Below are 16,937 nucleotides of genomic sequence, written 5' to 3' on the forward strand. Positions count from 1 at the left end.
TACACATATTTCATCCTAGTATGTTATGTCGATTAATCAAATGTAACATGTCCAGTTGCTAGGAGACAAGAACTAAGGCTGTTAATGTCGATTAGAAATTAGACCGGGGTTTAAATCAACGTGTATGTACGGAGCTACTATTGATATAGATTAAATGAATAATCTTGTTGCCATGGTAACATTTTACTTCCTTTATAATATTATGTGGGCAAATTATAAAAATGGATCCTCATAAATTTGCAATTCTGGGATGTCAAGTTTAATATTCTGTCTGTTTGACAATTGTCATCTATAAAATTCAAAATACAAATCTTTGAACTTTGACTCGGAAGATGGCGGTTACTGTATTTTATTATATTACTGTTTTGATTTAATGATATTATTGAAACTCATGTATTTGTATAGGGTGGGCAAAACTAAAAGAAAAACAAGCGTTAAAAAAAGAAAAAATCGACATGCGTAATAATTCACTGTATATTATGAATGGTTTGAAATGATAAGAATTCAACAACAAAATGAAAACACTGACAAAGCCATGGTGGATACCTGGTAAAAGCTTTGGTGAGCTAATTGAAAATTTCGGTACAATACAAAGTTAAATCCATAAACTTAGACTGACTGTTTGCACAGATGAGCTTTTATCATAGTATAACAATGATGCCTGTCTGTCAACATTCTGTACATAGCTAAGTTTTGTAACAACTTTGATCATTTCAATATTTGGCTATACCTACTAGACCAATGCATATAAATTGTACACATAACAATTCACAACACAACGTATTGTATCTCTCAATCAATCAACCAATCAGCCAACTTGTCAAGATGATTTTATAGAGAGATGACAGGGAGAATTTTTACTTGACCCATTAATAACTTGTAGTTTAGGAGTGTTATATCGGGTTTTTTGTGCGATTGTTAGACATACGGTCATATAATACACAGTATCAATATATGGAACAGATTTGCTTTAGCGACGGGTTAATGCAAACGGGCTTTTCATATTTCCACGTCGCGGTAATTTAGAACGGAATAAAGACAAATATTTGCCATTCCTCGATTGGCATGAGTCTACTATTGTTCCGTGTAATATGAAATATGTGCATAGATGTGTTCTAAGGTAAACGCTGGTTATGTTATTGACTTAGAGGTAATATTCCCTAGCTTGGCAGCTGTGACAACTCACATGTTTGTTGACTTTTCTCCATTGTTCCCAGCCCGTGGCACACGTCGTACGAACAAGCAGGTGATGGGGATCCTAATACTGTACAAGTGTATTACCTGCACATATATATATTTGATGATAGGGTCAAATGAATGTTCAATTATTTCTGTGCATAAATTTACAAAAGAAAACTTACAATATTAGTACAAATTATCAAGTACATAAACAAAATTGTTGTGTATTTGTGGTATTTAGAGACAAATACGTCTTTCATGACGTAATTCAACTTTTTTCGATGTCCTATTAACAATAGAAACCCTAGGTCTGTGTTGGGTCTGACGTACGAATTTTCAATACGTTTAGATAATGCTCAGTGGATGGGCTCAAATGACGTCATCTATGAGAACAGTAAATGGCGTCACTGAGAGGTCGGATCAGCGCGGCCGTGAGTTGTCAATTTTCAAAAAATACAAAATGTTAAAAGTTTTAGGAAAAACACTTATTTCTTAGGCGTTGTTTGGTTTTGACAGAATTTAACATTGTATTTTCTACGGGCACAAGAAATTGAAATTTGGAAAAAGATCAAACTTGTGGCATTTTGGGTATATTGTTGTATTTTCGCGATTTTCGGTACAGCACATAAATTGAACACTTTCACGTACAGTGTTTAGGTCATTCAGACACACCTGAAATACATTTTGTGTAGTACAACCTATCGAATACCATGATACATTAACGTAAAAGAAAAAATAGAACACATACATAGATTGACATACATCACATTAGGTGGAATTTTCAATAAAAAAAAATCGATAGAAATTAGAAGAAAAACTAGAAAAAGAAAAATACTCCGAGTTGCAGTTTGCATGTCATCTGTAATTAATCATTGGTCAACGTCCAATATTCTCGATATACATAGAGTGAGTGGCTGCTATGTTAGGTTAGTAAATAGACAGCTGTTCCCATGGAAACAGGGTTGAACCCAATATCGTCACAGCTTTGTTCAGTCATTACGTCAAAAAGGAGAATAGCGTCTGACCAGAAACCTCAATTTCGTAATCTTACTTATCATCCAATCAGAAAGCTTGTACTTGGAACAATGCATACAATTGTTGTTCGTTTACAATTACATGTATGTTTTGTCAGACGCACTAAGAGACTAAATATATACAACAATTGTGGGTAAATAAGTACTACATGTGTTCTCAATTCACATCAAGGTTGTTGCCAGTTATGTTGACATAACCTTGTAAAAGTAAATAGACATAAAGGAAACAAAATACTAAATACTAAAAATACAATATATTAACTATTATTGCCATTGTCCTAGTGTATGATTAGCCAGTGTGTAAGTAAGTGTTTACGAACACTTCCAAAGTGGAGAGACGGTGCCAAGGTCTTCTAACAACAGTTGTAGTATTTTATATATACTGTATGAAAATACTACCTATACCTATTCGTATAGTATAGTCGAAGGGTTTGTTCATTTAGGTATTATTTCAGGCTTTGTTCTGTAGTCTTCATACATTATATGTTAGTTATTTGGCATATGTTACAATCTATATTTTAGTATTTTACTCATTTCTCTCTAACACACTTTCTATCAGAATATCTATCTAAGAATAAGTGTTAAAGTCACTCAGTCACTTCGTCACTGACTCAGTCACTGACTGACTGACTGACTGACACTCACCACTCACTCACTCTCTCACTCACTCACTCACTCACTCACTCACTCACTCACTCACTCACTCACTCACTCACTCACTCACTTTTGGGTTTATTATATGTAAATTTGTGAACTGAGTTGTAACTCTTCTCTTTGAGGAGGAATAAAGAAACAACAACAACTCACTCACTCACTCTCCCATTAGTTTAATATGTAAGTGTATCAGTGACTATCAACAACTTATGACATGTTCATCCAATGATATTCTTATTATTTTTGTATTAGTATATATATTTTTTACCTGAAAGTTGGTGTACGTTTATTGACATCGATTATTACACTATAAACTACTATTACATCTCAGACCCCTACGTTTATATGTAACCATGTATGCCAAACGATTTGTACATATGTACATTTGTATATGGCCGTGATATCAGAGATTTTAATTTGAGTGTTCAATATAAATATATATCTATTCATCTACCTTGCACTCAGATAGGATAGAATATGACAGAATAGAATAGAATAGAATAGAATAGAATAGAATAGAATAGAATATGATAACATAGAATATGATAGAATAGAATATGATAGCATAGAATCAAGCAGAATAGCGGAGAACAGAAGATGACCTTACATGATACGAACAAGAATAGTACAATAGAATCTAGTAGATTGGAGCAGATTATAGTAGAACGGAAAATAAAAGTGACACTAGTAGTTTGATGCTTAAACACAAAAGGCTGGAAAAAATAATAATAACAAGAACGAACAGATACCATTGTTGTGGTGTACGTGTCGAGGTCGCTTATCTCATAAATGCCGGTAGATTAAAATATATTCTCTCTTCCAGTCTTGTCGCCCCACGGTTTACACAATCGCAAAACGGAAATAGAACACATGTTCGTCGTAAAACACGACTGAAATGAGCCTGTGAAGTGTGTGTGTTGTGTTAGATTAGTGTGTGATCGTAATATGTCGGACTGTATTTGGTTTGCATTGGACATGTATGAACTAAGTGCGTGACGCTGCAACCTGAGGAGTTCGTGTGTTTCACTTCTTTCCGATATGAAATATGATTGGTTTAAAGTTTATATTTCCTCTTTCCATCAGACTTAGAAGACGATACATCGCACAGGGATGACGAAACCAGACAGAATAGCGACCAAAGCTCTTCCGGTAATAGACCTCCTTCCCCATCACTGTCATCGGAAAGCGAACACTCGGCATACCATGACACCGAAATGACTGAAAATGCGGACGATACGACGTCGCCGCCAAAATACAAAAACACAATCTTACAACGATATCTAAATGACTCTTTTACGCATCATTGTCAGCCAACAAATCAATCAAATAATGATAGGGGAGTTTCAAGGAAGAAAAAATCTGGCTCACTTAGTTCCCATGACTACGAGGAGATGTCTGCCTCACCCAATGATACATCGTCAACTGAAGGAGAACATCAACACGGGGTTTTTGATGGTAAGTATTTCAACCTTACTAATTTATTCAATTTAGGCTCACAAACAAAGTTTGGTCTGTGTGTCCAACGTTTAGACTGACTAGGTTTTCATAGCCTGGAACTATTAGGCACAGTGGTGGTGTATGTGGAAAAGACGAATTAAAACACTTTGTGCAATGCTTGCCTTACCCATATCAGTAAATTTTACCAAATAAGTCATTATTGACAGTAAGAAACATATACCAGTCGGCGACTTGCTGAGTAATAGTTGCCCTAAACCTTGCCTCTGTACATGAAGAAAATACACAACACAACACAACACAACACAACACAACACAACACACATACATACATACATACATACATACATACATACATACATACATACATACATACATACATACATACATACATACATACATGCATACATACATACATACATAAACCGTATAAACGGTTTTGTGAAATACAGACTTCAGAATGGTTGCACAATCTAGCATTTAGTATTTTACAGATATTTGATCGCACAAACCCAGAAGGGCTGTCACAATGGAATTGGTGATCTTGGAAATCATGCAAAGTGTAAAACACAACACAACACAAAACAACACAACACAACACAGCGCAATACAACACAACACAACATTAACATCACATAAGACCTTTAAACCATTTTCACTCATAAGACTACTGAAAACAAGACTTCAGAATTGTTGCGGTCAGATCATGGGTTATTATTACCCCTGAACTTGTTATGTCTCAAGCCTGTATAAAGTATATGTGAAGCGAAAGTTATCAGTACAGTCACCTCCCAGATTCAACAAAGCACTAGGAATGTTATAACGTGCTACTACATGACATCTCCTGTACTTGTATGTGTATAAACATGCAAGAAATTGCATGTAAAAAGGTTGAATTAGTAGTGTTGTGCAAGGAACGATCACTCTTTTTACCATTACATATTCTCCACCACCACTGATGCGAGTAATTCATGTGATTCGCTCCATAAACTGTTACCTAGCAACAGTAGGTCATTTGACTACTACTGTTCTGCATCTATCATATACATGTACTACTTTACCTCTGGAAATACATGTACAATGTATGAACTGTGAGAACATGTTACATGCTATCTGAGGGGCAGGGGCGAAGGCAGGCGAAGACGTGTCGGTGTGCATGTTGGTACGGCTAATACTACATCATATACTCTATTGAAATTTGTTTATGTCTTGACAAGGTTCTCTAAATCTCTTTCAACTTATTCAAAATAAAGACATGGAAGATCTAAACAAAGTAACAAATAATTTAAAATGTTTTAAAATGCAACAATACATACTTCCCCTTAGTTCGAACCAAAATTATAATAAAGATGATAAGGTAATATTCACAAATACCCCCACCCTACCCCTCCTGGACAATGATCGAGTTGTATATCATTGTGTGCGCATTTGCAGATCGTTCATGACATTATGATATTAGCGAACAGATGACGACATGTAATCGAAGAAAATACATGTAATAAGACATGACAAACCATAGCAAACCATAAGATACAGGAACTACCAAACCAGAGTGACAATAGAGGTGTCTACTTATTTGTATTTTACTACCAAACCAGAGAGACTATAGAGTTTGAATTAGGCGGCGTGATGCCTAAGCTTGTACGTCTCACACATCGTCGCAAACCACGACCTGTTTTACGGCAACGTTCTTAACGAGCCTCCCACAGGAATGTAGTGGTAGAAATAATAACTCTGGTTTGCGAGAATGGTCTCACACAGCGTTTTTTTTTGTTACCGTCAAATACAGACAAAATGCAGGGACAATCAAAGACTAGTAACATCACGTACATGAAATATTACATTTTATCTCACTGTGAACACAAATAAACAGTTTCTTGTTTGAATCTTCTTTGTTTCATCTGACAATGATATTGATTTGTGTTCACAGTGAAATTAAGAATTATCATTTTAATATGTTTTTTTTTGCGCAGTCAGTGTATGTATTTTGTTGTATGCAATTTGTAATCAAAACAAGTTGTATGAGAGGTAAAAAAATCGCACTGTCTAATTATAACTCTGTAGTCACTCTGGTTTGGTAGTAACAGCTGAAAATGTCAAATAAAATAGTTGATGAGTGAATTGTAAATAGGAAGTCAGTCTCTCTACTTGAGTCCTACCATACAGTGAACTGAATGTTTATGTGATTGTTCATATCGACGCCGTCGTATATATAGTGAATGGAATACCTCCATTGACACACTCACAACAGTCTTGTTTCTATTTATGATTCATTAAATCTGTTTGCCTCTTCACAAGTAACGATGCCTGTCGGTCATTCCATCAGACATTCTGTGTGTCTATATAAAAACGGCAAAACCCTTTATGTTTCCATGCAATAAACCCTTTACATGGTGTGGCACGTAACCGCACTAACCAACGCCTGTCAACTGTTATGGTATGTATTGGTAGCAATTCCCATATATTTTGAATTCCAGACACATATATTCTCCTGGGCCTTTAGAGAAAGTAGAGGAAAAAACAACTAACATTGTTATGCAAATTACTTATGCAAATATCTTTGACGTCACTATTCGTAAGCTTATAGATACATCTGTTTTATTCGATTATAAACTTTAATTGGTCGAAAAGGACTTCTTTTATTGTGTTAGGTATGAATGGTTTGACAATGTATGGATGTGATTATGTTTGCTTTCTGGTGAAAATAAAAGGTTGGTTGAAAAGATATAAAGTTGTTGAAGTGTTCAAGAAGTAAACCAGGATGATCCGTATATACTTTCTTTGTTGGTTTATCTAACTATACACATCAACATTATTACTACAATATATTTGAAATGTACCTATATGTTACAACGAAAATGGATAGCGTTCACAAGAAGACTACGCAATACATACAGTGTTTATCAAACGGTCAAAGCTAATCATTTGAGGAATTCGGGTTTTTGTTTATTTGGTAGATATAATGTCACATTTATAACGGAACACAGCATGGTTGTAATGGAAGTCAGTTTTGTTTATATTCGTTCATTTCGCAGTAAGAGTGTTATATATCGAGTTAGCTATCATGCATTGATCGTAAATGCAATATGTCACAAAGGTTTCTAGCGAACACGCCATGTTTTAGCTGTACATATTCTCTCCTAAAGTGTGTGTGTGTGTGTTTGTATGTATGTATGTATGTATGTATGTATGTATGTATGTATGTATGTATGTATGTATGTATGTATGTATGTATGTATGTATGTATGTATGTATGTGTGTGTGTGTGTGTCTGTGTCTGTGTCTGTGTCTGTGTATGTGTATGTGTCTGTGTCTATGTTTCGTCTTGAATGACGACAGACTGAGTGATCTGAGGGTTTGAGTGAGGTGTGCTCAACTAGACTGGCCTGGGTTTTCGCTGAGTAAATAACCGACTATATCCGAGTGTTCGTTTATGGGTAAACAACGGACTATGTCCGAGGTTTGAGTGAATACGAGCCGTGGTCCGAATGGAATTCAACAGGGACCTTGTCTGGCGAGATCTTATCTTGAGATGGGACGGTAGAACACAAAGCAATGTGGTCTGATAACGCGGATGAATTAGAACCAATTATGCTGAGTGCTATACGTACAGGCTTGTTTTGTTATTAAATAGCGCGACCAAGTACCCATCGATCAATATCAGAGAAGGATGTAAAAACCAAACTATGTTTTCAATTGTATAGGTTTTCACAATGTTGAAGAGTTGCTGTTATTTGAGTACATTAGGTGTGTAGGGTTTCTGGCAAGGTGTATGGCCTGGCGTTTTGTCATGCAGTTACTACGTCTCAATTCAGACGCCTGATAGTACACCAGCTATTTGTGTATTCGCAAAGTGTGTTTCGTTCGACTGACTGGCGCTTCAAAGTTATGGTATATTTGACAACGACACAATGACTTAAAATTGCTCGTTCTAAAAATGTCAATGTACTAAAATGCACCTGCTTCGGAACTCTGAGGGTTTTTGTGACACCCTTCACAGCGACTGGTAACCGATCGAATGTCAATTCTTTTCTGGTTGACATCAATGGAACGTAACCTCTCGAGAAGTGTAATAGGCCTACTCCCCAGTAGGATGTTTGCCAAAATATTGCTCGTACTTTACACAAGCAATGCATTCCCTTCGAAATATAAACTTACGTCACCAGGGTATTGATAATTATTCTCTCAAATTTGTCCACATTTTTTTTGAAAAGCGCCGCCAATTATGTGTTTACGCGTTGTACAGAAACGACGGTGTACTTATTGCCGTTCGTGTGCTGTTGAATTTCATTTTAATAGTTTAATTTGATATTACCATGGTTACACAATATATATCTACCTTTTTCTTCTTTATAACGAACTAACAAATGTCATGGTGGGGGGGGGGGGCGTTTGCAAAGGGCATCATGTCGATGGCCACCGGACTGGGTGCCATGTTTTTAGATGCCCTCTACTTTTCTTTGTTAATTTTATTGTTTTTCTAAATTGCAAAGTCGTCGATCACTTGAATCTAGGTAGCAAGGAATCTATCAAATAATAGGTCCTGGATCCCAACATAGTTAGCAGTCAAAGCACGTATGTGTGTAGACAGAAAAGTTACAAGTGTACGAGGGTCAACGAACCCACGCCCTAGGGCTCGTCACTTTACCTTACTAATGTCAATTTCTCAGTCTCAATAGAAGTGTACATATCTTGTAAATTTCAAGGACTTTTCTTTGTCAACCGGTAAATGAGTATAACATTGCACACAGAAAAACACTACTTTAGCCAAAGTGTATATTTATATTGTTTTATACCCCATGTATGTGATTTAAAAGAAATTTAATGAAACAGTGTTTGGGCATTTTTTTCAACTAATATCCGTTCATTCCACGATAATATTTTCGAGGGAAAAAATTGTAGAAAAAATGGCATTGGCGCTATGTAGACTGGGTATATCAAAGTTTTGTTTATCCGAATCAAGTCAGTACAAGTACCCTTGCCTTGATTTGTAACTCCGTATTCATAGGCATGCACCGTAGACAAAGGAGAAATTGGCAAATAAAAGGCGTGTATTTTGAGGGTATTAGCGAGATTTCAAACCAAAGCAGATCGAAATGCTAGATGTCTACAAAAGTAAATTGTGTCTACGTCGCTTACAATAGGTATTTGCGTAACAGGAATTTTTCATTTCAATAAAAATGCCGGGGCGATCAGTTCGAAACATTGACGATTGTATCAAGAGGGGTGTGCTTAATGTTATATATTTAGCTGGTATGGGATTATGAGAAGGTGATACGAATAATGAAAGAAAGGATAACATTGTGTGAGTATATGTATGTATGTATGTATGTATGTATGTATGTATGTATGTATGTATGTATGTATGTATGTATGTATGTATGTATGTATGTATGTATGTATGTATGTATGTATGTATGTATGTATGTATGTGTGTGTGTGTGTGTGTGCGTGCGTGCGTGCGTGCGTGCGTGCGTGTGCGCGCATGCATGCATGCATGCATGCATGTATGTATGTATGTATGTATGTATGTATGTATGTATGTATGTATGTATGTATGTATGTATGTATGTATGTAATCTTGGTATGGGTGTGACGTGACTCTTGTTCCAAATTGCATACAATTCTCTCTTTTCGTGAGAGATTTTAGGACATGTAAATTATGTGATGTAATTCGGCCAACAATTCGGTTACACCAACATCGGCACATATTTAGAATAGAATGTGGTCTCTGACCCCTTTTCACTGCTAGACGTGAGAAAAACCACACTTTTAACGTTTGACGTTTTTTAAAAAGTATATAATAACTGTTAACCAATTCTTTAACATCAATTGTAAGATTACATCTGTCTTTAGAAGTTAAGGCGAAAATAAAGGAGAATTTTGCTATAACGATAATTTGTTCCATTTTTGGAGGGAAATAGTCGATCACTTACAAAAATATTCCAGTAAATTAAAGTTCTCCCATACCAAAATGCTCATTTAAGTAATAACGGTATTTGTCTTCAAAGCACAAAACTGAATCACACACAAGTTTTCTTCTTCCACTTCTGATTGAGAAACAAACATGTTTCAAACAAATCACTTGTCCTTCTTCAGTGTCTAACTGAATCTGACAGAATGATCCAAATTTACTGGAGGTGTTGAGTAGGTGCTTCAATATATGTAAATTCAGGTGTGAACATACTTTTCAGTTTATGTACAGCTAACTGTCCACCTTCTGTGATGATGTCACTGTATGTAGATTGGTGGAATGTCGTATTTACCTAAATTGGCATTAAGTGACGGATTGTTGACTTTGATGTACATGGCCTCCAATAGTCACAAAACGAAACTTGCTCTGATCATAAACCTTCTGTCTTTATGTTTTATTTTAGATTTCCAAGCAGAGTTTACTTTTCCTGACGTAAATATTCATTGGGATAGGTGAGTAAATTGCATCATACATTCAAGGACGTGATTATGGCATTATACTAGTTAATCGTTGTATTCCTGGGAGATGTATTGTTTGTCGCTGTATCTATTTGTAAACCATTACGTTATTCTTCAGACGTGACGTCATTGATTTGTACTCATCAAACATACTGACAAAACAAATACCAGGTGTTTGTGTGTATCTCCGATTACTCAGCCAATCTTCCCCTCCTCTCGTGCCCTCCTGGAGTTTTAAGGTTCCCTCTTCCCGTTTCTGCTTAAAGTCAGTCTGTCTGTTTGTCTACCTACCTGTCTGTCCGTCCTTCCATCTGCCTGTGTGTGTGTGTGTATGTATGTATGTATGTATGTATGTATGTATGTATGTATGTATGTATGTATGTATGTATGTATGTATGTATGTATGTATGTATGTATGTGTCTGTCTGTCTGTCTGTCTGTCTGTCTGTCTGTCTGTCTGTTAGTCAGTCAATCTGCCTGTTTGTCCACATGTATGTGTGTCCACTTGTCTGTTTCTCTATCTCTCTACCCCCCTGCTCTGTCCTCTCTCTAGTTCTATCACCTACGTTACCTGCATAACAATTGTTACTGTTCTTGTCTTTTTCTACAGTAAACAAACAGACGAGACGTACTGGAAGGAAATCAACGCTGCCATGGCTTTGACCCATATGGCCAGATTAAAACGAAAACAGATGCAATCAAAAACATCAACGTGTGTAGCAACTCATTGAAACTGTTCCCATACACCACGTGACTTGAACAACAAGAAAGAGATTGTGATCATCATTGACGACAACAACAAAAAACAAATGGTAATAACAGGCCCGATGTGTATCGTTGAGGGCGCCGCCAAATTGAAAAGTCAAAGATTGGACATAGCGTTAAATAAGCTTAACAAGTTATGGAACCTACGCCAGAACGCATAAATGACGAACAGAAGCTGAAGTATGTGACATTGAAAACGTTCTTGTAAACGTGGGATTTTCTCTTGCTCTCGGATAATTTTCTTGGATTTGTTACCATACTCTTGATGATGAAACAGAAAAACCTTGATTGGTACTCAGTGAAGTCAGCATTTCATTCCTTTTAGACAGTGATTTATTAGAGGAAAACCATTGCTGTAATGCCAATCATGAACAATTTTGAGATGTCCTCACCTTGCTGACAATGGTTGCGGTATTTGTATAAATCTCACCAGTGCCTTTAAATTGTTGACTACAGTCCTTGGCTACACATACTAGGATATTCACGTTTCCCAAGCGACACTAAATACAGTATGCGAAGAACATGTTAAAAGTGCTCGCGTGGGGGCGATATTGCCAACAACTACCCTCCCGTTCTACTATAGATCGATGCGTGGATTTGCAACAATTTTTTGAAGACTTTGGTAGTCCTACTTCGTACGTTTTACTTTGATTGAAAGTCGTAATATTTTGTGTAAGACAAATTTAATTAATCCGAGTTTAAAGTTCATGTTGTAGAACAAGGTAGGCATCCTTGTCATTTTATTTTAAAACTGAAACTATTTGTTGTCTTGCGGTTAAGTTTTTTTTATTGAACAGTTTGATACAGGTTTTTCTAAAATACCGTGGAATTTTGGACACAGATTGACTTAAAGCCAAAACAGAAAGATTTGCATTTTTACGAAACTTAAGACCGTTTCAAATGTGTTTCCACAAGTGACGTCGAGATAGCAGCTGATTCTTAAAGACGAGCACGTGGTGTTCAATTGAATGTAAAATGTAATCGTTGGTGGCGCTCTAGCTCTCTACAGAGCATGAATCTATATTGTCTAAAAAGGATATTTTATGTTGCATACTACAGCCCTTATTATCATGTATATTCGCGCCTCTTTACATGTAAGTCAGTCTATTTTGTCGATAGTCAGTCTACAATTCACCAATATTTGATAAGAACTTTCGAACAATTTTGTATCGTTGGCCCAAATCTGATTTAAATCTGATGTGGTGAATACGGCTCGATTTCCTTAATTACCGAGGATCTATTTCCTTCCTTCAGAGCTAGTGTCGGTGTTTTTTTTCGATTTTGTTGTTTCGGGAGTGATCACTGCCGATACCACACCATATTGACTTTGACCTCCATGTTCAAGGTCAAATAGCAAATTGGTCAATACATTTTGAAGACACAAATTTGTACGATAACTTTGCCATGCAACATACCAGTTGTGGATATTGTGTTCTATGAAGGCTTGTTCTGTGTGCCATAAGCATGTCACGTGTCAAAAATTCTGAAATACCATGGTATTTTACGATTATATGTACTTCGATTCAGCTTCAAATTTCTGTATATTTTTTATCGATTTTTGTTGTTGTTTGCTGATATATTTTTATCAGTTGCCAATGTATCAAGATTTAGGGAGGGACAATCGCTTTTAGCGAGGCTTATTTGGTCAATATTTTAAAAGTAAAAATGCATGAAAAAGTACGATGTTTAAATGTTCTGAAGATATTTTTTGTTTGTTTAGACTTTATCAGCTTTCGGGTGATAGTACGACTGGTCGTTCGTTACCCGACATTCGTTGCAAACCAATAGTCAGCGGATTACTGTGGAAAATACATTTCCTGTGAGGAATTGAATATATTTCCATGATCTTTGAACTTTGACATTTGAATAAGAATGTAGACATTGACATCACTTAGCATAGCTTAGAAAAGCACGTTAGCATGTATGTTGGTCCAGGTGACCCTTCTCCGCATGATACAGAAAAAAAGTTGGCACAAAAAGGAACGGGAAACTCCAGTGAAAATGTCAAATTTCAAATAACTTACTGATCTAGCATCGCTCCGCCAAACTTCCAGTACTGCTTTAAGAATTGCTACGGTGCAGTACTGTCTAGACGCAAATTCATATCGCTGAAAGCTCCAAGGGGACACTCGACGGAATGAGCAGCCAGTGGTGAGTACTGGACTACACACGAGCTCTAACTTTTAGTACATTTTGTACTGTTTCTCTGCCGTAATACTACTGTTGTTTTACCCGCTAAAACAAGTGGTATCGTCCATGGCCGAGCTTTGAATACAACCAACCTACAGGCGGCGTACATCAGAAAATCTTTTGTTTTGAAATATGTTCAGGTGTGAACCTGATAGTAAATATGCATGCAGGTACACCTGATAGACATCGTAAATACTCATGCGCTTACTATGTACTGTCTAGAAAGTTAAAAGAACGCTAGTGGGGACATTTTAGAGTCAAGTTTCCGTGTGATAGTCTGCAACTGTACCAACATCCTACATGTCGTATCTTACAAACTATCCACATTAACATGGGGATGGACGATTTTTTGACAGGGAAAATAGTACTTTTGGGAGGATTGAATTGCTGTCCTCCCAACTTTTATTACAGTAGGAAAAGTATTTTGTTCTAGTTATTTTATTTGGGGCTTTAAGAAAAAACACCAAACACTTTGTTTAAAAACAGAAGCCGATTGACAAATTTTGTCGATATCAATGTCAATGTCAAAAGATACAAGATAAATTCACTGGCAATGGTGACCGTTCCTTATAGTGCCTATGAATAAAGAAGTTTTATCTTTCTACTCTTTCTTAAGATGTTGCTGTAAATAAAAGAAAAAAATTATAAATACAAAATTGGCTCAGCGTTGAAGACTTTTATCTTAATATGTATATAGAAGTACTAGAACCATCTTCATATCTACTCCTCTCCTCTCAAATTATCCTGTTTACTGTGCTGTCGAGATACATAGTTAGCAGGTCGTACCTTCAAGCCCTCGGGAATACTAGGAGGTGCGATGAGCTAACGATGTATCTCGACAGCATAGTAAACAGGCTATTCTCAAATGTATATTTCGTGGATGTCTGTCGCAATGTCGCGGAAGAAAAGAAATGCCAGCTCTTGTTTGCGAGAAAGGAGCACCCTGGAGGCCTGAACCCATGGACTGGTAAAAAGCCCAACGGTTTTCATATAACAAATTGCGCCCCCTAGTGTCGCAAAAGTTACCATTTGTACGTAGCGTAGAATCAGATGTCGCTCTCTTTCGATAGAATAAGAGGTGTTTTCTCCACGTATACCATATATAAAAACTTATTTTTAATTAAATAAATTGTGTGATGACCAATGTTATGTCACTGATACCACGTCAATCATCTCGCTCAGTTTACAGGAAAAGTGTTTACTTGAGAAAAGAAATAACGCACGAACACATTCAGGCTAGGCCACGGCAGACAGTAATGTTCCTGTAAAGTCTGAAGTGAACGAACTTACATTTACACTTAAATTCTGCCGTCTGCAAACGCAAAACGAATTTGAAAGGATGGGACATCACAGAAATTAATCCAAACTCATAACTTTGGGAAGACAAACCGCGAGCACCAAATAACGTGTTGTCGGACTCTCAGAAGATGCTGATGGATCCAATTAACATGGTGCATGCAAATGTCGTGTTGTTTGAATTTAGTGGTGAACAGGAGGACGAAAAGTAGATGTTATCTCGACTGACGATAAAAAGGTAAGTCTCAAAGCAAAACAGTTCTCACCTGGTTGTCTGGTATCCGTGCAGGCGGAGTACAGCTGTGTGTGGTTATCGTTCGTCCTGCTTGCAGACGGAGATTCTGACTGCCCAGACGGGCCAGACAACTACTAGGAAGGGACAGTCACATTGTCGGATTAAAGTCCTGACTTCCTCCGTCTGCAAGCAGCCAGGACTAGCATGTGCTTTCCAAATATGGCTAGGAAAGTTGTTTTGTCAATACAGTTCGATCAAAGAAATAAAAGGGACGGACAAAGAGCACGTATGCTAGCTGCAATAATTATATACACGCTTCTTGCAATAATTTTAGGGTAAGTTTTTATTTTGAGTTATTTTGTTTTTGAGCTTTTTTCGTTCCGTCGATTAACCGCATTGTTTCGCGGTTAAACAACCGAATACAAAAATCTCAAAACAGAAAAAAAACACCTTAAACTATCGCTACAATATTGCAGCTAGCCATACCCCTGTCATCATGAACATCAAGGGTGTAGACCAAGTCTGTCTTTATAACTCAATACATTGCCAAAAGCTATTAAAATAATGTGAAAGTTTACACATTTATTTATATTTTGAGTTACAAGCAAGGACTTGTCATATGTTGTTTCAGATTGATTTTGTAGGAATTGATAAAAATGTTTTATAAATTAAAATACAAAATAAATACCTAATCCTCATCCACATGGCCATTTTAATACAGTTTTATTAACGACTAGCAGAAATGAGCCAATTAAAATGATTGAACTGTTTTGTGTAAAAGATTTCTGAATTTTTGAAGGGAGACAAACAGGAGTCAACATCAATACAGTGTTTGGATATTGACAAGTTTGTCATAAGTTCTGTGGGGTTTAAAAGTTAGCAATGATGAAGACTGCAATGAACATTCCTGTATTTAAATTTAGATGATACAGCGTTTGGATAGTGACAAGTTTGTCAAAAGTTCTGTGGGCTGTATAGATTTAAGAGTTAGCAATGATGAAGAATCTGCAATGAACATTCCTGTAAACAGTATTTAAATTTGGACATGAATATTACTACAGACTGTAAGATATGTTGTGTTGCTTTGGGTTGACCAATGTATGATAGCATCTCATCACAGCGTACCTTACGGACTAAAGTATCATAAATGCTCCTTTCCTTTCGTAAGGAAGGAGATACATTAATAGGGGATGAAAAATCTGTGTGTCTCTGTCTGTCTATCTGTGTCATCGGTATAGAGCTAAATTTCTTGCATAAATCATGAAATTGCAAGACTATATACCCTTACAGATGGCATTCAGTTTAAATTTGGTTTTATATTGAATTAATGTCTTGCTGATGTGATTTATTCCTAAACACTTTCAGATCCATTTCACTAGATCAAATTATTTCTATCAGAGTTATTACTCTATAGATATGTTGCACTGGTTCAAATCACAGGTTGCATGGTTGTTTGAATTCTAATGGTGCACTCCTTGTATCATGGGTTGGGACTTGACCAGAATCCAGAACAGTACAAGATATGGTGGCTATAGAGGTGACCATTTGAAACAGTATTGCTACATTGTGATCTGTTTTCATACAATTTGGCCTAGATCAATTCCCCATGCCAGTAATAGATTCTACCACATAATTGTGTTGTACAAGAACGACTTCAATATTTTGGTTGACACCACAACTGCTTTGAAAGTGTAAAT

General features: G+C 36.5%; 1 protein-coding gene across 10 annotated transcripts in view; it reads left to right on the forward strand.

The window, feature by feature from the left end:
• LOC144450451 (homeobox protein Mohawk-like) overlaps positions 1-14,326 on the forward strand; it is a 93,231-nt gene extending 78,905 nt beyond the window's left edge. For all 10 annotated transcript variants that reach the window (XM_078141060.1, XM_078141055.1, XM_078141056.1 and 7 more), the window contains 3 exons: positions 3,951-4,322; positions 10,700-10,748; positions 11,365-14,326. In XM_078141060.1, coding sequence (XP_077997186.1) covers positions 3,951-4,322; positions 10,700-10,748; positions 11,365-11,485 — 542 coding nt within the window. In that variant the 3' untranslated portion in view covers positions 11,486-14,326. The remainder of the gene's footprint in view (positions 1-3,950; positions 4,323-10,699; positions 10,749-11,364) is intronic.
• Positions 14,327-16,937: the final 2,611 nt, after the last annotated feature.

Source organism: Glandiceps talaboti, chromosome 20, assembly GCF_964340395.1.
Source record: "Glandiceps talaboti chromosome 20, keGlaTala1.1, whole genome shotgun sequence".
Lineage (NCBI taxonomy): Eukaryota > Metazoa > Hemichordata > Enteropneusta > Spengelidae > Glandiceps > Glandiceps talaboti.